The 22,949-nt window shown below is 39.6% G+C and overlaps 2 protein-coding genes across 3 annotated transcripts in view; one reads left to right on the top strand and one right to left on the bottom strand.

Annotated features, from left to right (window-relative positions):
• Positions 1-1,310: 1,310 nt before the first annotated feature.
• On the top strand, positions 1,311-3,499 carry LOC121812789 (E3 SUMO-protein ligase ZBED1-like). Its single transcript, XM_042215820.1, has 2 exons — positions 1,311-2,342; positions 2,506-3,499. The coding sequence occupies exons 1-2, from the start codon at positions 1,786-1,788 to the stop codon at positions 3,179-3,181; spliced, it is 1,233 nt and encodes a 410-aa protein (XP_042071754.1). The 5' UTR covers positions 1,311-1,785; the 3' UTR covers positions 3,182-3,499.
• Positions 3,500-16,893: 13,394 nt separating this feature from the next.
• Positions 16,894-22,949, bottom strand: part of LOC106632539 (uncharacterized threonine-rich GPI-anchored glycoprotein PJ4664.02) — a 6,828-nt gene continuing 772 nt past the window's right edge. The window contains exons 1-8 of one of the 2 annotated variants that reach the window (XM_042215825.1): positions 21,480-21,857; positions 20,411-21,375; positions 20,258-20,322; positions 19,955-20,145; positions 18,207-18,490; positions 17,572-17,633; positions 17,345-17,490; positions 16,894-17,240 (exon numbers count right to left, since the gene is read on the bottom strand). In XM_042215825.1, the coding sequence (XP_042071759.1) occupies positions 17,155-17,240; positions 17,345-17,490; positions 17,572-17,633; positions 18,207-18,490; positions 19,955-20,145; positions 20,258-20,322; positions 20,411-21,375; positions 21,480-21,729 (2,049 nt within the window). In that variant the 5' untranslated portion in view covers positions 21,730-21,857 and the 3' untranslated portion in view covers positions 16,894-17,154. Of the gene's footprint in view, positions 17,241-17,344; positions 17,491-17,571; positions 17,634-18,206; positions 18,491-19,954; positions 20,146-20,257; positions 20,323-20,410; positions 21,376-21,479; positions 21,979-22,073; positions 22,217-22,308; positions 22,371-22,452; positions 22,563-22,848 lie in introns of those variants that run through there. The other variant, XM_042215826.1, reaches the window with a different exon arrangement.

Genomic DNA, 22,949 nt, shown 5'->3' with positions numbered 1-22,949 from the left:
TGTTTGCTCTGCTAAAATTGCACCTTTTTTCAGTACCAAAGGGGTTTTGAAATTTGCATAAAGTTGCACTTTTATTTTGATGAATGTTACTTTAAATACTTCGACATTTAAAGTTCTGCATTATGTTGCGCACTTTCAGGATGGATATTTTGATAGTGGTGACAGCTAAACAGTGCTAATGTCATGAATCGCTGTGCGGCAGGCAAGAGTGGATCCAAATGCAGGACTCGGAACAGAAGTAACTCAAAAACCTCAGCTTTATTGCTGGCAGGAAAACAAACATAAGGAGATAACAAACTGAGACCAAGGACACACAGGCATAATCTGTGGGTACGACGCGACACTGGATGGAGAAAACACAGGGCTTAAATACACAGGGTAGTAAGAGGGAATGGGCACAGAAGGGAGCACAGCTGGGAGAATCAGGCTACGAGACAGGGGAAGCAAAGCTGCACACATCACATAAGACAGACTCTTCACAATAAAACAGGAAAAGAATCACAACTCAGAGACGCGACTACACAGGAGACAGCAACTAAGAAACACAGAGACATAAACCATAAGGCAGAGGACTCTAAGAACCGAAAGACACAGAGGGGAACTCAAACATGCAGACACAGACTTACACAGAACAGAGGGGACACAGAGAAACATGAAGGGCAAGGGATCGAAACTAGAAACCATAGAATAACTCACACAAGTACAATAATACAAACATCACAAAGAACTAAAAACGCTGGGTCAGGAGACCCAGGACCGTGACAGTAAAGTTTAAATAAAGAGATATGCATTGTTGAAGTGAGCAATATTTTGGGTGCAGTCTTTTTCTTGCATGCAAGCATAAGAGAATAGCTTTAGTGTTTTGTCTTTTTAAATTTGACTTTGAACTTATACAAAAACAGTTTAAAAAAGAGATATATCGGATTTATATCGGTATTGGTATCGGACATAAAAAAGTGGTATCGTGCCATCCCTACCTTATACAGCGCTTCCCTATACCCGTCGAACTCCCGCAGGCACAAAGAAATTACGGAGGCTATTACTTATCACCTGACCAAAGATATGGCTCCCATCAACACTGTGCAAAATGAGGGATTTAGGAAAATGATCAACACCCTAGACAAACGCTACACAGTGCCGTCCCGCAACTATTTTTCTATTGTTGCACTACCTGCTCTATACACGCAGTGTCGAGCAACGGTGGAGACGGAATTTCAAGCAGTACAACATTTTGCGGCAACGACAAAATGTGAGACATTTGTTGTTTTTATGTTTATTTTAGTGCTGTCAAAATTATCGCGTTAATTGTTAAGATCAACGCGAAATGTTTAACGCATTAAAAAAACGAGAGTAAGATGCACAATTTGCAAAGCTGAATTCAAGTACCACAGAAGCAGTTCATCACTGGCGTATCACCTGAGAGCAAAACACCCAACTGAATCCACCTCTACGGGACCTCGCCAGTCTACGCTTCAGGAGTATGGTGCTTGTGGACGAATAACAAAAAATGTGAGAGAAAAATTAACCAATTCCTTGGTTGTTTGGATAGCTAAAAACTGCCGACCAGTTAGCATAGTAGAAGATGATGGACTGAGAGAAGTCATTCGTGCTGCATCAGGAGATGAGTGTTACAATCTGCCCTCGAGAGGAACCATTGTGTCGAGACTGCACACTTTGTATGGGGACCAGAGGGCTCAGCAGTCCAGCAAGCTTGTGCAAGTAAGGAATGTCGCTCTCACCGGAGACCACTGGACTTCGGTGAACAACGATAATTACTTGGGGGTCATGGCGCATTTTATTGATAACGACTGGACTATGCAATCGTTTGCACTAACAGTGAGTAAAACTGAAGAGAGACACTATGCTGAGGCGTGTGCTGACCATTTTCTGAATGTTGCAAACGAATGGAAAATCAAGGAAAAGGTAACCACGCTTGGCACCGACAGTGCTCGTAACATGGTTGCAGCCGCCAGACTACTTCCATTTGAACACATGCCCTGCATGGCCCACATTCTGCAAAGAACGGTCACAGTTTCTCTTAATGACAGCGCATTTGAAAGGGCTCTGGCCAAATGTCGCAAGATTGTTGGACATTTTAAGCATAGTCCAGCAAACGCTCAGGAATTAAAGGCACAGCAAGCTGCACATGGACATCAAACAGAACCGCTTGTTCAGGACGTTCCAACAAGATGGAACTCCACCCTAGAGATGATCAAGCGGATCCAGAGAAACAAATTTGGGCTGACCACCATCCTGACTCAACAAAACAGCAAGGTGACCATGTTGACTGACCAGGAGCTTGACAGACTGCAAAAGCTGGAGGAACTACTGGAACCTTGCAGGTAAATCATTTTGTTTCTCATGATTGTGTGTCTATCTTTGCATTCTAGCTTTGTTTTCAAGTATGTTCTCCACCTCCACCTCTCTGTGTATTTTCATATGTGGTATTTATGTTTGTCTCTGTGTGATTAATAGAAAAATACAGACTTGATCTTTCTATTGCAGATATGTTACCGAACTGCTGGGGGGAGAGCGGTATGTCTCCTGTTCCATGGTGTTGCCAGCCTTGTGTCATTTGTTCAGGATTATGGAGCCCTCAGATGATGACCCAGTCTACGTTTTGAGGTTTAAGAAGGTTTTTACCACAGACCTAGCTCAGCGGAGGGACAGCAGCAATCTCACATGGCTGAAGATCGCTACTGCCCTTGATCCCAGGTTTAAAGACCTTAAATGCCTTTCCAAAGATGAAAGAAGAGAGGTGTGGGCATCAGTACATGACCTTCTGATGTCAGAGACGGATGCACACCAACCATCTGCTCAGACAACAGAGGAACCCTCACCAAAGAAGAGCAAGATGTCCATCTGCTTGCTGGGTTCTCCTGATTCAGATACAGAGGAAGAGGAAGATGCTATAGACTGCTGTCTGAATCTGTACAAAGCAGAGCCCAAAATTGACATAGGAGAGTGTCCACTACAGTGGTGGTTAAAGAGAGAAGGAGCACATGCCAGGCTGGCACCTATTGCACGCAAGTACCTGTCAACCCCTGCAACCACAGTGCCTTGTGAGAGATTATTCTCACTCTCAGGTCACATCATTCAAAAGAAGCGTGCTTCTTTGTCATCAGACAATGTAAACAGAATAGTCTGCCTCAGTAACTGGCTGAGTGCAAAGAAGGACTAAGCCAGATTGCTCCTTTGAAGTGAAAAATGTTCAACATTCTGGGTTTTCAGCCGTGTCTTTTTGTGTTTTAAATACTGAGTTTTGTGCACCCTTTATTGTTATGATATTCACTTTAACCTGTAGGCCTGGGTTCGTCACTGTTGATGGCCTTAAAGGTTTTTTTGTAAGTTTTCACTGTGTTAAAGATTGATGAAAACTATTAAAATTCTCTTTGAATTTCAGCATACATTCTTTGTGTTTATTCTGCATTTACTTCATTGTGTTGCATAAATGTCTGTTACAATCTTAAAATATAAAGAATAAAAAAAATGTAATTGGAGCCAGGCTATTAATAAAGTAATTGCGATTAATCGCAATTAATAACAGAAAATTGTGAGATTAGTTAGTTAATTTTTTTTAATCTATTGACAGCACTTGTTTATTTATTGTTTTTATGTTCAGTCTCAACTGTTACGAAGTTGATGTGCAGTTAATAAGTGCAATAAATATTTATACTGGAAAAGAAAATCGTGAGAGAATCGTGATCTCAATTCTAAGCCAAAAAAATCGTGATTCTCATTTTATGCAAAATCGTGCAGCCCTAGCAGAAACTACAGAAGGTAGAAGAGCTAAAGAAGGAACTTTGTCATGCGCCTTGAGGCAACTTTTGTTGTGATTTGGCGTTATACAAATAAAATTGAATTGAATTGAATAGAATCTAACATTTCAGCAGATTTTTTCACCAGAGCAAAATCACAAAGTGAAGCTGTTGTGAAAGCAAGTTTTATTGTAGCAGAGGAGACAGCCAAATCAGCCCGGCTATTTACCGAGGGAGAGTTTCTGAAGAGCTGCATGATGAAGGTGTGCGACGTCTTGTGTCCAGACAAAACACAGATTTTGGCAAATGTGAGCCTGAGGAGAAATACGATTGCTGATCGGGTTTGTGAGATGGCCACTGATTTAAGAACACAGTTGTGTGAAAGAAGCAAAAACTTTCTTGCATACTCTCTTGCTGTGGATGAAAGTACAGACATGATGGACATTGCACAGCTGACCATCTTCATCCGTGGAGTGTAAATATTGAACATTAAATCGATGCACGGGACAACGACAGGAAAAGACATTTTTGAAAAGTATTTCAAAGTGTAACCGACATGAAACTGCCCTGGGACAACAGATGGAGCGCTGGTGTTGTGCAGGATGTAGGATCTAGTAAAGATGCAGGAGGAGAACTGTACCGGTGAGTTAACAGCATATCACTGCATCACACACCAGGAAACGCTGTGTGGTAAAGTCCTAAAAATGGAGCATGTAATGATCACCGTAACGCAGACCGTAAATTTTATCTGAGCTAAAGGTTTAAATCACCATCAATTTCAGTCTTTTATGTGGGAAATAGATTCAGAGTTTGCCGACATTCCTCATCATACAGAGGTCCGTTGGCTGAGTTGGGGAAAAGTTCTCAATAGAGTTTTTGAGCTCAGCAAGGAAATCTGTCAGTTCATGGACATGGCATGTATGATGCGGTGAAGGCATTTCAAGTGAAGCTGTCACAAATGCACCAGTGCAACCTGCCTCACTTTCCCTGTTGCCAAGTAATGTTGAACAAAGTCGGCGCACTTTGCTCGTCTACATGCGGCTCCAACCTTGTGTGTGCTTTCATTTATTTTTTCTGGGGTTTTTGGCAGCATGTTCATATTTCTAACTTGCATAATTTTGACAGGATATATTTTTATGGAGAGCAAAATATTTAAAGTTAAAGTTTATTTTTTTAAGTTTATTTATTCTGGAATAATATTCCTGTCTGTTTTTATTCATATTTATGTTTAAAAAACATTGTTTTAGTGTGTTCAATAAATGTTTATCTTGTTTGGCCCACGACCTAAAGTGTGCCTTGAGTTTTGGCCCCCTGTGCAATTGAGTTTGACACCCCTGGTGTAGAGTCTACAAGAAAAGGATATCATATAGAGCCGACTCCACAAACAACATTCACAGGCACCTAAGAATCCATCAGTCCAATGGGAAGATAAAACACAGTTAGTTGAGGGTGATATTAATATTTCTAAATGCCAACCTTTGCCTTAAACCCTTTTAAGTCGGTCGGAGCGGGCACGCTTTGTCTTGCGTAACTATTTTAAAAAATCCCGGTAGCACTGCAACCACGTAAGCTAGCGCAATAATTTTTTTTGCATATGAAACCGGAGGAGTTGTACTTACATCTTATGCCATCAGCTTGTCCTAGGTCACAGTTTCCTTCCACATATAGCTTTGCAAAAACTGCATAAAAAGCGCTTGCAGCAACAAAAACATAATATTCCAGAAACACGCTTTGCCGATCCGATCAGCTGTTCATAACACTTCCTACGTCCATCAGCACGAACTATCGCATGTCCGCCATGACCTGCCCGAACCGGAAGTGACGTCATTTTCGCGGAAATGTAGTTTTTTACCATCAGGGCCTCATGAGCCTATACTGGTGTTTTTAAAAGTTATCTTTGACTTTATGACTTTCTGTGTCGTTTCTGGGATGCTTAGGACTCATATTGCACTGCTGGAAATAGTTTATTTTGATGCATATGCTGCTTTTTTGCAAATTTGCAGTATAATATTTATTTTCGTTTTTCCTGCAGTGTATAAAAATTGGTGTATTTCAAAAATAAAACTATGAAGACACTCAAAATAAATTTCCTGTGGTGGGAAACTATTTTGTGCAACTTTTTTGTATTTACAGTTTTGAGGGATAAGCCTCTTAAATTTCTCTAACTAGAAATATATGTTAAAAAAACAAAAACGATTTTCAATTTTTTTGTAGTTTATTGCACTTTTTTGCAATTTATGTAATTACTATGCACTTAATGCAGACATATTATTAAAATTTGGGCTATAATGGTTGTATTGATGTATAGCAACTTGAAATGCTCCCAAAAATGGCTCTACAGCATGTAAAAATATAATATAAGCTCTGGCGGACTTGGTTCTATGGTAGGTCTTAAAGGGTTATTAAAGATCTGGGCGTTCTTTTCCCCCCCCTTTTTTTCCATATTTTATTTATATTTTATTGTGTTGTGGTTTGCAGTGTTTTGTGTTGTTTCACTTTAAATTTGTTTAAAAGGAAAAAGCTGAAAATTTAAGTAGTTAAAAGTTGAAATGTAAATAGTTGGTTTTTGTATTTTATAATTTATTTATTACATTTTATGTGGAGTGAATAAATAAAAGTATATTTACAGTGGCCCCTAGAGACAAAGCACGTACAAACTCCAAAACAAACGGAGTGCTCCAGGATGCTAGGGCCAGTGTTGAGTTTTTGTTACCTAGTGGCTACACAAGCCAGGAAGTACCAACTACCGGATTTGGTGTGTGGTAGTAACAGGTAAATGAATTTTTTTTTAAATATTATTTGAATATATATGAGTGCTTGTGTATAAATACACAAACAATACACATATGCTTTCATGCTTTCAATTGTTAAATTATATATTATGATCTGTGTATTGTTTTGTGTATTAATACAAAACAATAGACATATGATTTCGATTGTGTAATTTAAGTGATCTTGGTAGCTCTGTTTTGGAAGTTCAGTTCATGCTAGAAATGTGTTTTTGAGTTTGTACCCGTTTTGTCTCTAGGGGCCACTGCATAAATATATAACATACATAAAGAAAACCACGTTTTTTCACATTACTAATTCCTTTTGTGCATAATTTCATATTGTTGTTGATAATTAATTAATTAAAGCAACAAAACAACCTGAAGAGCTGGGGCCTGTTCTTCGTACGTCGCTTACTACATCCAAGATCAAATGACACATCCAAGATCAAATCATCGCGCTAACCGTGAGCTCGCTAATCCGGTTCCCCGAACACACCTGCTGTTGACGATTACTACAGCTGGATGAAGTAATGCGCGATCACTGGGTGTCGTAAAAGGGGCTACGCATCGATAGCAGAAACAGTGATCGGCAACCCGCTGATTGGTCGGCGAAAATGTCGAAGGGGCGTGCTCGGTATTTTCCGGCAGCAGAGCAAGAACTCATGAGTGAGGGATTTCAGGAGTTTCAGAGTTTAATTAAAACGCAAGAGAACACTGCAAAGGCTGCAAAAGCAAGGAGAGAGGGCTGGCAGAAAGTTGCTGACAAATCAAACTCGTAGGTAATTTAATAATAATAATAATAATAATAATGGATTGGGTTTATATAGCGCTCTCCAAGGCACCCAAAGCGCTTTACGATACCACTATTCATTCACTCCCACATTCACACACTGGTGGAGGCAGCTACGGTTGTAGCCAGGCTGCCATATCGCGCCATCGGCCCCTCTGGCCAACACCAGTAGGCGGTAGGGTAGATCTATCATATGACACTATATTGTCCAATATCATATGGGCTCCGCTAGTTTCCTCTTTCTGGCGCAAAGTGGGCGATAAACAAACAACAGAGACAGGACTTGCGGCAGAAACGCCGATCAGCTGATCATTTATAAGTTTCGTGATTGAAGTAGCAAAAGGAGAGAAGAGAGAAGAAGAGGCAGCTGATAGCTTAAAGACACAGAATAACTCCAGCTTTGTGTCTTTTTTTCATTCTAGCTGAAGTACGGGAGAAATCGCGTTTGTTTTCAGCTCAATACGAAACGCGTAATATTAACTCTGAATACGAGAGGATTACGTTTTTTACGGGACAGTTGGCAACTCTACTAACTAAACTTATGAATAAAATAAAGTTCACTATCAGTAACATCATAGCCCCTGCCCAGCAGTATAGAAACTCCGTCATGCTAGCTACTACACAGTACAAGTTATTGTCACTGACTGTAAAAAGTCAGCACAACGAAAATAAACTACACCAAAACTTGGTTTATATCTGACCCAGATAAACTGCAGGTCATAACTTCTTACCTGAAGTTCAGTTCACCTGACACTCGGACCGGCGGCCGCCTCGGGTCTCTCCTCCTCAGCCTCCCCTTTCCCTCATCCACCTGCTGGCCTCCACCACTTGCTAATTTTACTGAATCTGTGACAGCTCCACCATAGCCAGTACCAAAAAGTGAGTTATTTTAACACATTTGCCAGCATCTGTCCAATCCACCATCTTTCACTCTTTACACCTTTACGGGAAAAAAAACAACAACAAAAAAGCATCGGCCCATAAAAACGAAAGATTACCATCGGCCCACCGGGCAAATGCCCGGTATGCCCGATGGCCAGTCCAGCTATGATTGTCAGTTTGCAACAGATATAGTGTAATGTTCTTTTACAATCCAGGTGGTGGCAGTGCAAGAAAATAAAAAAAAGCAATGTTTATTGTACAATGCTTTTGATAATTTGATTTTTGATTTCATCAGTTGTGTCACCCCTGAAAACAGGGGGGAAAGAATCACGAGTGTGATTTTGACTTTGCAATGAAAATGAACATAAATGTTTCACATTCTGTACTGCTTAATGTGACATGGTGGAAGGGAAGACTAAATAATAAACCATAATACTAAAGTGCTTAATATACATGTATCGGAACATGTTTCCTCACCAAATGGATAATAATAGCCACAGTTCTAGCTCCTGCCGTTAGCTTAATGGCCGTTATACAGTACCAAATTGAGGCTCAAAACCGCTGTGTCTATGTGTACAAAACGACTATGATATGATGCTTCTAAAGTTTACAAAACAACTATGGATTACCTATGAAATATCTTAACAATGTACAGACTGCAAATATATAAACTTTTAAACACTTTTACCTGAAAATGGGGAAAAGAATCGCGAGGGTGACTTTCACTTGCTTCTCTCATGCAGTTGTTTATTGCAATGAGGAGAGCGCGCGAAAGCCCCCTAGTGGAGAATAGAGACATTACTAATCGATCCCAGAAAAGGCTTACTAGCCAATCGATGTATATTTCGCAGTTCTCTTCAATAAACTAAAAACCCTTAATATAACATGAAAAATATTATCCAAACGCTGGACTTAGTGCAATGAACAGTGCATTTATTTACAGTGAGGGTAAATGTACACCACACAATAAGTCTCCAGAGTGCTCCCTCAACTCCTGTGTTGTGCCTTCTTGTGCTAAGGACAAGAAGAAGAGAAGAACTTTAAAAGAAGGAAAACAAATATTACAAATGCAAGAGCTTTTTCAGGAGGATGTCTTGGCTAAAATGCTGGTTAATTTCTTAACACTGTATATTGCCATGTTAACTCTGCTTGCTTGTTGAGATGCAGATTATGCTGTAGTTAAGGCACCACAACCTTGAGAAATAACATGAATCAATTATTTAAAAATGATACTGTTTTGTAGTTTCAGACAAGATCTAGCAACACTGGATTATGTTAACGCCCTGGAACAGCATCCTTCACTCTTCTTCTCATCCATGTGCTACACCGAGACCAGGCTGACAGCTGATGTTCTAGAAAACATCTTCCATCCACCTGGCAGCACCAGGCGTCAGTCGAGAGTACTAAGCCACTGGCTGTCAGGGCTCTGTGTGCGGGCAGGCAGAGATGAGGATCCAAATGCAGGACTCGGAAAACAGAATGTAACTCAAAAACCTCAGCTTTATTGCTGGCAGGAAAACAAACATGAAGTGAGGATGGAACACTGAGACCAAGGACACACAGGCATAATCTGTGGGTACGACGCGACACTGGGCATGGGAAAACACAGGGCTTAAATACACAGGGTAGTAATGAGGAAATGGGCCACAGAAGGGAGACACAGCTGGGAGAGATCAGGGCTAACGAGACATGGGGAACAAAGCTGCACACACTAACATAAGACAAAGACTTTCACAATAAAACAGGAAACATGAATCACAACTCAGAGACATGGACTCAACACAGAGACAGAAAATGAAACATGGAACTGAACTATACATGAAACCACCATTCCTAAAACATGGATAATAGAAACATGAAACTAATAATAATAATAATAAACATCACAACAAGAGAATGAGAAACAATCCAAAACACCAAGATAACTGAAACACAAAGTACCAGAGAAACAAAGAATAATCCATGATGCAAAAGTGAACCAAAACATAATAAACTCAAAATACTGGGTCCAACGGACCCAGAACCGTGACACTGGCAAGACTACCTGCTTTCTGTAGAAGGTATTAAATTTGGTTGAAACTGTAGTAATGTGTATATTGATGTCAGCATAGTGTAATGGGACTTTTTTTCAGTTTATTCTCATTAGAAATAACTTTTTTTCCCCCTTTTCCATCCTCAGAAAAAAGTGGAAATCTGTCCATGTTTGCAACTGGACTGAGGGAAATTCCTCCAGCAGCCATTCTTATGCAAGGTGCTCCAGGTCTCAGATTTGACTTTTAATCTTTAATGATGCCATCACCTAACAATTCCTAAAAATTACTTTAATTACAAATTAAAATATTTTTGTTGTATTTATTGTGTTTACAGTGGTCCCTCATTTATTGCAGGAGTTACATTCTAAAAAATAACCCGCGATAAGTGAAATCTGCAAAGTAGCTAGCTATATTTTTTACAATTATTATAGATGTTCTAAGGCTGTAAAACCCCATAGACGTGGATGGGGTAGCGCATGTGCATGCGGTTTGTCTTTTCTGGTCAGGGAGTGGAGAATCACACAGGGTGGTCTGCAAAGAGAGCTTTAGGATGCTTCCTCCCACTGTTCACTGAATCGCCCATCCACAAGTTTTGCAGTGCTGGCTCAATCGGCGGCTGCCACACCACTAAGATTAGTATAATACTCTAACTCAGTAACAGACAACAGTTTGATAAAGTGCTATGTAAAAAAAAAAAGAAACCACAACATTAGATTCTATAAGTTTCAAAGACATTTAGTTTATATTTTTTATATAATACAGTACATGTGTACGAATGACCGGCAATAATTCAGTCACTGAAATTATCCATGAAACTAGCTAAGTAATTCCTTAATGCGTGTAGATTAAAGAAATTTATTTTACCTGGATATGATTGTCTCTGATGAGCCTAAGGTACAAAACATGCCAACGACGATGATTACGTTTTTCTAGCTCCACGAGAATTAAAAATGTACAAAAAAAAATGGAGCGACATTTCTGGGTCCATTTTAAAGTTTTCACGCTGTGGCGATAGCAACCGGAAAAACAGCGACCCGAAGTAAGGGCAGACTTGAACGAAGGGTAGAAGGCTGTCCAATTTCACAGCCACTCACTTCCGTCCTAAACGGCCGTCGAAGCCCAAAGCCTGAGAACTGGCTTTGTAACCCTTTCCATACTGACAGATGGCAGTGACTTTGTTTCACAGGTGTTTTTTTTAGATAATGGAATGATGTGTTGCTTTTTGAGATCTCTTAGCCAGCTTCACTTTGTCAGACAAGTCTGTTTCAGTGATTCCTTCATTCAAAAGTTCTGCCAGTATTCAGGGTGTGTTTGTTGAAGTGGAAATAAGCTTTCCAAAAACTATGGTTAATGACACTTTCATTATCTGTTGTCAGATAATCAGTGTTGGGTGTAATGCGTTACTAAGTAGTGTGTTACTGTAATTAAATTACTTTTCCACTGAAAAAGCAGAGTAACTAATTACTATTCATTTTTAGGTATTTTCATTACAGTTACTTACAATGTACTTGCATTACATTGTAAAATAATTAAACTCACTGAATATCATTATTTAATTTCAATAATTTGTCTTCTAAACGTAGAAGTAAACTCTGCCGCTTTAACATCGCTGTAGTGCAGCTGCACGTCATTTCGCGCCAGTTTGCTGCATAGTCGTATTCTAAAGCGGAAGATGTCGGACTCGGCTGAAGCGAGTGGCTGTTTTATGAAATGGACATATTCCCGTCTCTTCACTTTTCTGAAACAAGCAGACAAGAATATTACAGTAATATGTAAGCTATGTCCTGGGGAGAAAAAACTATCGGCTGCTGTTAATAGCACGAGTAATCTACTGAAGCGCCTGACACGAGAGCATAGACGAACACTTCTGAGTGATCCTTGTTCATCATCCATGGATAACACCGCGGCAACTCCTGCTAAGCAGGCAAAACCTGATTTTACTTCAGCAGCACAGAAAGCGTCTGAAGGTGAGCTTAAAAAATGATTGCAGGCTACATTGTGGAAGAGATGCTACCGCTGCGTACTGTAGAGTCTCCGTCTTTAAAAAAATTTATTATTTAAAGAGTTTAATTTCTATTGTTTGTCCACTCAAGGTTTATAGGGATTTTAAGAAGTATTTAGTTAAATTACTTATTTAGTAATTAAGTTACTTTTCTGACACAGTAATTAGATAAGTATTTTAAATACAATATTGACTAAATTAATAGTAATTAGTAATTAATTACTTTTTTTTAAGTAACTTACCCAACACTGCAGATAATGAATTCATTATCTGACAACAGAAGCAATTACTTTTCTACAGGGGACCAGCTAGGATTACTTTGCTACCTGAATCAATGAAATCATGATTTACAAACTGCATTTTCTGTTTACTCTTTACATTTACTCTTTGTATTTACTTTGTCTAATAATATAATTTGTTTGATGATCTGAAACGTGTGTGGCAAAGTATGAAAAGCATGCAAAACAGTAGGAAATCAGGAAGGGTGCAAAAACATATTTCACTGTACATACATTTAAATATCATAAAATATAAAAATACTAACCCCATGTTTGCCTACTGGTGGTGGTCAGAGGGCCCGGTGGCGCCTGTGTCCGGCAGCCTCGCCTCTGTCAGTGCGCCCCAGGGCAGCTGTGGCTACAATGTAGCTTGCTATCGCCAGTGTGTGAATGTGTGTGTGAATGGGTGAATGACTGAATGTAGTGTAAAGCGCTTTGGGGTCCTTAAGGACTAGAAAAGCGCTATACAAATGCAGGCAGGCCATTTGTTATATCATTGATATATAACCAGCAGACTCCAAACACAGCACCCTCAGGCCCTTTTCCTGATCTCTGGGAGCTTTAATCACATCTCCCTGTCCTCCACTCTCCCCACCTTCACCCAGTATATCACCTGCCACACCAGAGACAATAAAACATTGGACTTATTGTATGCCAACACCAAGGAGGCATACAGCTCATCACCTCTCCCTCCCCTGGGGAGCTCAGATCACAACCTGGTTTATCTCCAGCCTGTGTATAAACCTCTAGTACAGCGGTCCCCAACCTTTTTTGCGCCACGGACCAGTTTATGCCCGACAATATTTTCACGGACCGGCCTTTAAGGTGTCGCGGATAAATACAACAAAATAAAACTAGTACCGGTACCGAAAAAAAGAAAATTTATTCATAACACACGTGAAAAGACCAAGGAAAACCGAGTTAACGATAAAAACGATAACAAAATAACGCTGAAAACTATACATTTCACACCTGAGCCTCAACTCTCCCGGCCCGGTACCAAACGACTCACGGTTGGGGACCGCTGCTCTAATACACAGAGAACCAGTTGTGAAACGCACAGTAAGGAAATGGTCGGCAGAGACTGAAGAGGCCCTGAGGGACTTTTTCCGTTCTACTGTGTGGGAGAACCTCTGCAGCCCCCTGGAGGATGACCTCAACAGCATCACAGACTGCATTACGGATTACATGAACTTGTGTGTGGACAGCACCATACCCAGCATAAAGGTACGGTGTTTTTCTAACAACAAGCCATGGATAAATCCTGAAATTAAGGCTCTCCTCAAGGAGAAGAAGAGAGCCTTTAGATCTGGAGACAAACAGGAGCTGAGAGTTGTCCAGAAAAAGCTGAAATGGAAGATAAGGCAAGGGAAGGAAAACTACAGGAGGAAGAGCAGCTGCAACAGGACAACATCAGAGGGGTTTGGAACAGCCTTAAGAAAATCTCAGGACAAAAACAAACCCCCCAGGCTGCAGGAGACTTGGGGTGGGTGAATGGCCTAAATAAATATTTTAATAGGTTTGATCAAACACCGACCCCTCCCACAGCATCGTCCCCCCTCCTGCAATTTCCTTCATCTTCAGGGACTGCCTGTCCTTCATCTCAGGACTTCACACCTCTCAGCTTCACACCTCCCAGCTCCCAGTCATTACACCCACCCCCGGCTTCTGTGGACTCCAACATACACCCCCCTCCCCCAAAATCCACTCTTTCTATCTCAGCACTTCAAGTGAGGAATGAGCTTCGCAAGATCAAGGTGCACAAGGCTGCAGGTCCAGATGGCATCAGCTCCAGGCTCCTGAGGTGCTGTGCAGATGAACTGTGTGGCATCCTAGGATATCTGTTCAACCTGAGCCTGTCACTGGGGAAAGTACCACAGCTGTGGAAGACATCCTGTGTGGTACCGGTACCAAAGACCTCCCAACCAAAGGACCTCAGCAGCTACAGGCCGGTAGCCCTGACATCGCATCTGATGAAGACCCTCGAGAGGTTGGTTCTAAACCATCTGCGCCCCCTGGTGAGGTCTTCATTGGATCCACTGCAGTTTGCTTACCAGCCTGGCATTGGGGTGGAGGACGCCATCATCTACCTCCTGCACCGAGCTCTGACTTACCTGGAGAAGCCTGGAAGCACTGTGAGGATCATGTTCTTTGATTTCTCCAGTGCTTTTAACACCATCCAGCCACGACTTCTGAGAGACAAGCTGGAGCTATCGGGAGTGGACCACCACATGTCCCAGTGGATACTGGACTACCTCACAGAACGCCCAGAGTATGTGAGGTCACAAGGCTGTGTCTCTGATATGCTGGTCTGCAGTTCGGGGGCCCCACAGGGAACTGTGCTGGCACTGTTCCTCTTCACCCTCTACACTGCAGACTTCTCCATCAACTCCCCACGCTGCCACCTACAGAAGTTCTCTGACGACTCTGCCATAGTCGGCCTCATCACAGGTGAGGACGACTCAGAGTACACACAGTGGACTCTGGACTTTGTTGACTGGTGTCAGCAGAAACGCCTGCTGATCAACGCTGGGAAAGCCAAGGAGTTGGTGGTGGACTTCCGGAGATGCAGACCCACCACACTGACACCGGTGAACATCCAGGGAGTGGACATTGAGATAGTGGACTCTTATAGGTACCTGGGTGTTCACCTGAATAATAAACTGAACTGGAGCCACAACACTGATGCTCTTTACAGGAAGGATCAGAGCAGACTCTACCTGCTGAGGCGGCTGAGGTCATTTGGAGTACAGGGAGCGCTTTTAAAGACCTTCTATGACTCTGTGGTGGCATCCGTCATTTTTTACAGTGTTGTATGTTGGAGCAGCAGTTTATTGGCAGCTGAGAGGAAGAGGTTGGATAAACTCATCAGGAAGGCCAGCTCTGTTCTGGGATGCACCCTGGACCCAGTGCAGATGGTGGGAGACAGAAGGACTCTGGCCAAAATAACATCTCTGATGGACAGAGTCTGTTGCTGAACTGCAGACCTCCTTCAGTGACAGACTGCTACATCCTAGATGCATGAAGGAGCGTTTCCACAGGTCCTTCCTCCCTGCAGCTGTCAGACTGTACAATCAAAACTGCTCCCAACAATCATAGATGTTTACATCTGCGCTGTAACTGCAATAATTTAATCAACCGATTCGCACTACAACCTGGTTTGCCTCTTATCTGTAGTTATTTTTATTTTATTTAATAACTGTACAGTACTCTCTGTATATAGTAACCACTGTCCTTAATGTAAATATGTAAGAAAAATTGTGTATGTTTCTGTTCTGTGTCCTGTGTACTGTTTGTTATATATGTGTCTTTCTGGCTGCTGTTACAACCAAATTTCCCCTTGTGGGACAATTAAAGGATTATTCTATTCTATATAAGAAATGTATATGCATGTGTTGGTTTATTTATACGTCTGTATGTAGACATGTGTATTTAAAGTGGCATAGAAGGTTGCTGAAATGGTATTACTAATTTTTTCAGTTTTTATTTTTGTGTATTCTTTATTCATCCTTAATTTGTTCTTTTTTCCTATTATTTATGACATTTTATTTATTATCATTATTATTTATTTATTTATTTTAATGTTGATATTACAGTCCTACAAAGTAAGTTGGGATATCTCTTCTTGGTAGTCCCAGGAGGTGTACAACATAGCCATGTCACCAGGTCACTGACTGACTTCTACACACAACATTAATCATATACAATTGTAAATAAATATGCTATTACCAATGAGTTATTATTTAATTACACCAGTTACGCAACAAACAGGCCCCCTCACTGAAACACTGACAATGCTGAAAAGAAATGATGTTGGTTAAAAAGTAAGATGTAAGTAACATGTGAAACTAAGAATTTGATTTAATTATATGTGTATCAAAAATCTTTGATGGGAACCTAAAAGTCCCATGATAGTATTTCCTATTTGTTTTTCCTGATTTAAAAAAAAGAGAGAGAATAGCGGATTAAAGTGTGTTTAAAAATTAAGAGTCTTTAATTGAAGCTTCTTCAGTTTATCGTGATAGACTTCAAAAGAACCTGCTTCAGAAGGAAAAAGGTGATATTAATGTTATTTTTTAATAACAATAGTATTTTAAATCATTTTAAATATCAGAATCACTTAGACTTAGATTTTTGTCTGAGTTATCCAATACAACACAAACATAATACATACAATACAAGAATAAGATACATACAACAAATATATTTAAATATTGACTGGTAAAAGTCACTGGTAATCATACAGGATATTTTCACACATCTTATATTTCCAGTATGCCAGGTGAGGTGATGCTATGTTGAGTATCACTTCTTTTCTTTCACAGTCAGATTCTTAAGCTGAGGAGTTGCATTTATGGATAAAAAAAAAAAACTTTGTCTCACTGATATGTCTAACTTACATTATGACTTTATCTCTTACATTATAAATTGACACCCAATGACCTTCATCAGAAATTATGTTCAAATCTATACTGATTGATTACATAAAGGTTCATTTTAGCTTTAGTTACTTCTAAATCATACTATGAGTGCTCTTCATCAGAAGTTCCTCGTGGATTTTCTGTTGTAAAAATCATTTTTCATACCCAGTCACAGGAGACATTTCCTCAAGTTATTTCACAAAAGCATCAGCGCAGATGTTATTGCTGGCCTGACAGAAGCCATGACAGCAGCACCATACAGGAGGCAGTGAGGAGACTGATCTTGTGGCTCACTCCATGTGACACTTTTGTAAATGTTGACAAAAAGAGAAAAAAAAATGCATTGCTTTCAGAAACTGTTCTAAAATATAGAAACATGTTTGACATGATTGTATTAAATATATCTTACGTGTGCCGTTCACAAATATAGAACTGGTTTCAATGTCGAAGGGTGTTATCTTGGCTGCATCAATCAAAACTTGCGCAATCTCATTTGCATTAGGGACCAGAGACAATGCAAATCCAATGTCCATGTCATTGACAATGGACCCATTACTGCAAAAGAAATAACCCCAAACTTTTTTTTACTTTATTTAGTTTAAATATTTGTGAAATCGTATACCATAAACAATATACCTGAATGCAGTCACAGTGATGAAGCGGAATGAAGGAAATCTTTCCTGGTAGAAAGGTTCAAGCTGCAGAAATATGAATAAACACACTGTAAGTATGTATGCATTGTTTTTTGGGCTTGTGCTCCTTCACTTCCATGTCATTTGTGATATGTTATTTGCACTATGTAATATCATAGTGCAATTAATATTTAATATTTTCTTTCTGTTCGTCCAGCTGCCCATTTTTTGAATGGTTAGCACATAATGAATATGTCACAGGTCACATTTATGCTTTATCTTTTTCTTTGATCTCTTAGAAATCATGGCATTCAATTGGTAAAAATAGAAACCCCAGCAGTATTTACTGTGGAGTTTTAGCTCAGTTATATGGTGCAAATATTTTTCCACATTGTTTATTGGATATAATGTATATGATTTTTTTTTAGCTCAGTCTGTATAATATTAGTAACAACGGAAAAATTGATGACTTTAGAAAGGAGACCTGAACGTAGGGATAGAAAAAGGACTAGCATATAATTTGTTTGCTTTTTTAAGGTATGCCACAGAAATACTGTTATGTGACTTTATCTAAAAATTATGCAATTAATTAGAATACAGACATTTAAATATTGTTCAACTTGAAGAAAACAAACTTACTGCTGTCCTTATCAGTGTAGCTCGTTGTTTAAACGCTGTGGATGATGAAGTCAGCAAGTCAGTCGTAAATATCCCTTTAACAGATCTGAATTTCACCGCCAGTATTTTGACTGGCTCAGCAGTTGTTACAGTTGTAGTGGTTGTAGGGTTCACAGTTGCAGTTGAAGCTGTAGTTGAAGCTGTAGTTGTATTTGTTACAGATGTGGTGATTGTAAGATTTGTTGTGGTTGCATTTGTAGGTGTAGTCACTGATGTTGTGGTGCTCACTGTAGTTGTAGTTGAAGCTGTTGTAAATGCCAATAAAGGAAACAAGGTGTTGCTTTAACAAACAGTTCTGAGACATCATGAGTTTTAAATATGATCTTATCAAATATTGTTTACCTAAATCACTGACTGAACGGTCTGTTGTTTTTTATACATATTAAATCTCATTTAAAGTGTATCGCATGAAATTGTTATCTTTGAGTTTTTTGAGAAAATTATTATATAGATAACTACATGGGTTTTTATGTCACAAACAAAACTGTATAATAATAATCCATCCATCCATCCATCCGCTTCTCCTTTTTAGGGTTGCGGGGGGCGCTGGAGCCTATCCCAGCTATCATAGGGCGAGAGGCGGGGTACACCCTGGACAGGTCGCCAGTCTGTCGCAGGGCCAACACACAGGGACAGACAACCATTCACACCTAGTGAAAATTTGGATTTTCCAGTTAACCTATCCCCACAAGCTGCATGTCTTTGGACGGTGGGAGGAAGCCGGAGTACCCGGAGGGAATCCACACAAACACAGGGAGAACATGCAAACTCCACACAGAAAGACCCCGGCCTGATGTTGGAATTGAACTCAGGACCTTCTTGCTGTGCGGCAACAGTGCTAACCACCGTGCCACCGTGCTGCCTGTATATTAATAATAATAATGATAATGATAATAATAATATAGAAAAATATATTATTATTATTATTATTATTATGTATAATAATAATAATAATAATAATAACAATATATTTTATATGAGGGCACCTTTCTAAAACCCAAGGTCACCTTACAAAGAGAAAAATATATCAATAAAACAGTAGATTAAAATAGATTAAAATAAATTAAAATACAAAAAACAACAAATAAAAAGAAAAAACAAGATTTGACAGCAAGTAAGATATGTATTAAAGCGAGTAAGCCGGTTTAAACATGTGGGTTTTGAACTGTGACTTAAATAAGAGAAGGTAATCTATATTTCTTAAGACTGACGGAAGTGAGTTCCAGAGCCAAAGACCAGAGTGACTGAAAGCTCTGTTCCCCATAAGTAATAAGAAGTAATAAGACTATGGACAAGGATGGCAGCAGCATGGGGGAGTAAGGAAGGGATGAAGTTGGTTAATGTTACGTAAGTGAAAATATGCAGACCGGGTTACGTAATTAATGTGAGACTGAAATGAGAGAGTACTGTCGAATATGACACCCAAACTCTTTACCTGCGGGGAAGGAAGGATTGGGGAATTTTCAATATTATTGGAGAGACTGTGAGATTTGATTAAGATAGAGGTTATGCCAATGAGGAAAACTTCTGTTTTATTACTGTTAAGTTTGAGAAAATTGGATGAGAGCCTTGATCTAATCTCCATAAGACAGTTTAGGGGAGATAGGTGGATGAAATAATTATGTATATGATGTGAGAAATGAATCTGTGTATTGCCTTGTTCAAAATTAATCCTTCAGGAGTGACATGTGTGACTTCTGTTTACTTACTGTTTACTTGGGTTGCTACGACAGATGTGGCATTAATAGTTAATGTGAAGTTGTTGGGCTTAGACACAGCTTCTACTAAGGTTTTTGCAACATCTGCAGCCTCTGGGATTTCTGCAGGTGTTATCGTGTTGTTAAACACAACTTCCACTTCTGCTTCAGTATTAGATGCTCGTGTTCTGGTCCCAGCTTGTCTAAATGAAGAAAAAAATTTTTTTAATTTAATATCCAAAATTAACACTATTTTTAGTCATTGTCGATAATAAGATTAGTGTTGTTAAGAATGAACAAAAGTGAAAATCTTACCTAAATGCTTTGACAATAACATGGCTGAAGAGTAAACCATATCGAGCTGTATAGATGAATTCATACTGTGCAAAACAAACAAGTAGAAAATTAATTAATTCAGATGTCGTTGATTTAACAAAACTTGTGAATACATCTCAGTATTTAACTCACCATTGCTACCACTTGTGCCTCAAGTGCCTTAAATTGTGGACTGGTTGTATTAGTGAGTGCATCTTCAAAGGGTGTAAACAAAATGGCTACTAGAATAAAAACTGGTCCACGGACCACTGCCATTGCTGCTGTCGTTGTTGTTGTTGTTGTTGACTTCGTTGTTGTTGTTGGCGTTGTTGTTATTGTTGTTGGCTTTGTTGTTGTTGTTGGCATTGTTGTTGTTGTTGTTGGCATTGTTGTTGTTGCTGTTGTTGTACTTGTTGGGTTGGTGTTTGTAAGATTTGTTGTGGTTGCATTTGTAGGTGTAGTCAGCATTGGTGTTGAAGTGTTCACAGGTGTAGTTGAAACTGTTGCAGGCCTTGTAGTTGTATTTGTTACAGTTGTGGTGTTTGTAAGATTTGTTGTGGTTGCGTTTGTAGGGCTAGTGATCATTGGTGTTGTAGCGTTCACGGGTGTAGTTGAAGCTGTTGTAGACACTGTAGTTGTATTTGTTACAGGTGTGGTGTTTGTAAGATTTTTTGTGATTGCGTTTGTAGCTCCTGTCAGCATTGATGGTGTAGTGTTCACAGGTGTAGTTGAAGCTGTTGTAAGCCCTGTAGTTGTAGTTGTTACAGGTGTGGTGTTTGTAAGATTTGTTGTGGTTGCATTTGTAGCTGTGGTCAGCATTGATGTTGTAGTATTCACAGGTGTAGTTGAAGCTGTTGTAGACACTGTAGTTGTATTTGTTACAGGTGTGGTGTTTGTAAGATTTGTTGTGGTTGCGTTTGTAGCTGCCGTCAGCATTGATGTTGTAGTGTTCACAGGTGTAGTTGAAGTGGTTGTAAGCCCTGTAGTTGTATTTGTAAGATTTGTTGTCTTTGCGTTTGTAGGGGTAGTGATCATTGGTATTGTAGCGTTCACAGGTGTACTTGAAGCTGTTGTAGACACTGTAGTTGTATTTGTTACAGGTGTGGTGTTTGTAAGATTTGTTGTGGTTGCGTTTGTAGCTGCGTCAGCATTGATGTTGTAGTGTTCACAGGTGTAGTTGAAGTGTTGTAAGCCCTGTAGTTGTATGTTGTGGTTTTAAGATTTGTTGTGGTTGCGTTTGTAGCTGCCGTCAGCATTGATGGTGTAGTGTTCACAGGTGTAGTTGAAGCTGTTGTAAGCACTGTAGTTGTATTTGTTACAGGTGTGGTGTTTGTAAGATTTGTTGTGGTTGCGTTTGTAGCTGCAGTCAGCATTGATGTTGTAGTGTTCACAGGTGTAGTTGAAGCTGTTGTAGACACTGTATTTGTATTTGTAAGATTTGTTGTGGTTGCGTTTGTAGCTGCAGTCAGCATTGATTTTGTAGTTTTCACAGGTGTAGTTGAAGCTGTTGTAGACACTGTATTTGTATTTGTTAAGATTTGTTGTGGTTGCGTTTGTAGCTGCCGTCAGCATTGACGTTGTAGTGTTCACAGGTGTAGTTGAAGCTGTTGTAGACACTGTAGTTGTGTTTGTTACACGTGTGGTGTTTGTAAGATTTGCTGTGGTTGCATTTGTATCTGTAATCATTGATGTTGTAGTGCTCACAGTTGTAGTTGAAACCACTGTAAATGTAAAGAAAAGGAAACAGGTGTCACTTAAATGTCACAGTTCTGACATATTGTGAATTTAAAATATGATAATATTCAGTATTACTTACCAGGGTCACTGACAGTAACATTGGTAATGTTGAAGGCCGTTATGTTTGGAGCTGCATTAATCAAAACATTTGCAATGTCAGTGTTATTAGGCACTGCTGTAGATGCAAACCGAATGTCAATATCAGTGATGATGGATCCGTTTCTGCAGAATGAATAAACCAAACATCGTTTTACTTGCATTAATTTATTATGTATTATATATTATATGGAATCTGCAAACAAAAAATAAATTACCGGAATCCAGTCACTATCATTGAGAGGTATGAAGGAAACGTTGTCTTATAGATAGGTTCAAGCTACAGAAACACACACAATCAAAGATCTGTCAGTACGAATCCATGCAATTAACTATTGCTTGACTTGAAGATCAAAACTTACTGTTGTCACTGTCATGGAGGATCTTTCTGTAAACGCTGGAGATGATGAGTTCAGCAAGTTGTCTGTAAATGCCTCTCCAATTGATGTGAACTTCAACTGCTTTGTTATAACTGGCTCAGCAGTTGTAGTTGTTACAAGTGTAGAAAACAAAGAGCAAGCAATTGACAACAAAGTAATTTTCATAAACACAATGCTTTTTATATATATATACATTGTAAATCCCGTCAAAGGTAGCCTTATGAGTAGCACATTAAAAAATTAAGTGAGGGTCGGGGATTTGGGGGGGGGGGGGCACACACACAGATGTTAATATTTGATGTTAAATATAAATATTTGTATTGACTTGTTTCAAAAACAATCTTTCAGGAGTGACAAGTGTGACTTCTGTTTACTCACTGTTTACTTGGGTTGCTACGACAAATGTTGTATCAACAGAGAGATTGAAAGTGTTGTTGGGATTAGACACAGCTGTGACTAACGTTTGTTCAACATCTTTA

Source organism: Haplochromis burtoni, unplaced genomic scaffold (assembly GCF_018398535.1).
Source record: "Haplochromis burtoni strain Fernald_Lab_line unplaced genomic scaffold, NCSU_Asbu1 Contig_832, whole genome shotgun sequence".
In the NCBI taxonomy this organism is placed as follows: domain Eukaryota; kingdom Metazoa; phylum Chordata; class Actinopteri; order Cichliformes; family Cichlidae; genus Haplochromis; species Haplochromis burtoni.
Note: the sequence above shows the minus strand (reverse complement) of the source record. Positions and strands in the feature narration are given on the sequence as shown.

What these genes read in the sequence shown, in the direction of transcription:
- LOC121812789 (XM_042215820.1), top strand. Translation starts at nt 1,786, where the DNA reads ATGGCGCATTTTATTGATAACGACTGGACTATGCAATCGTTTGCACTA. An exon ending in GAACTACTGGAACCTTGCAG is followed by an intron (nt 2,343 to 2,505) that starts GTAAATCATTTT and finishes TTTCTATTGCAG; the next exon opens with ATATGTTACCGAACTGCTGG.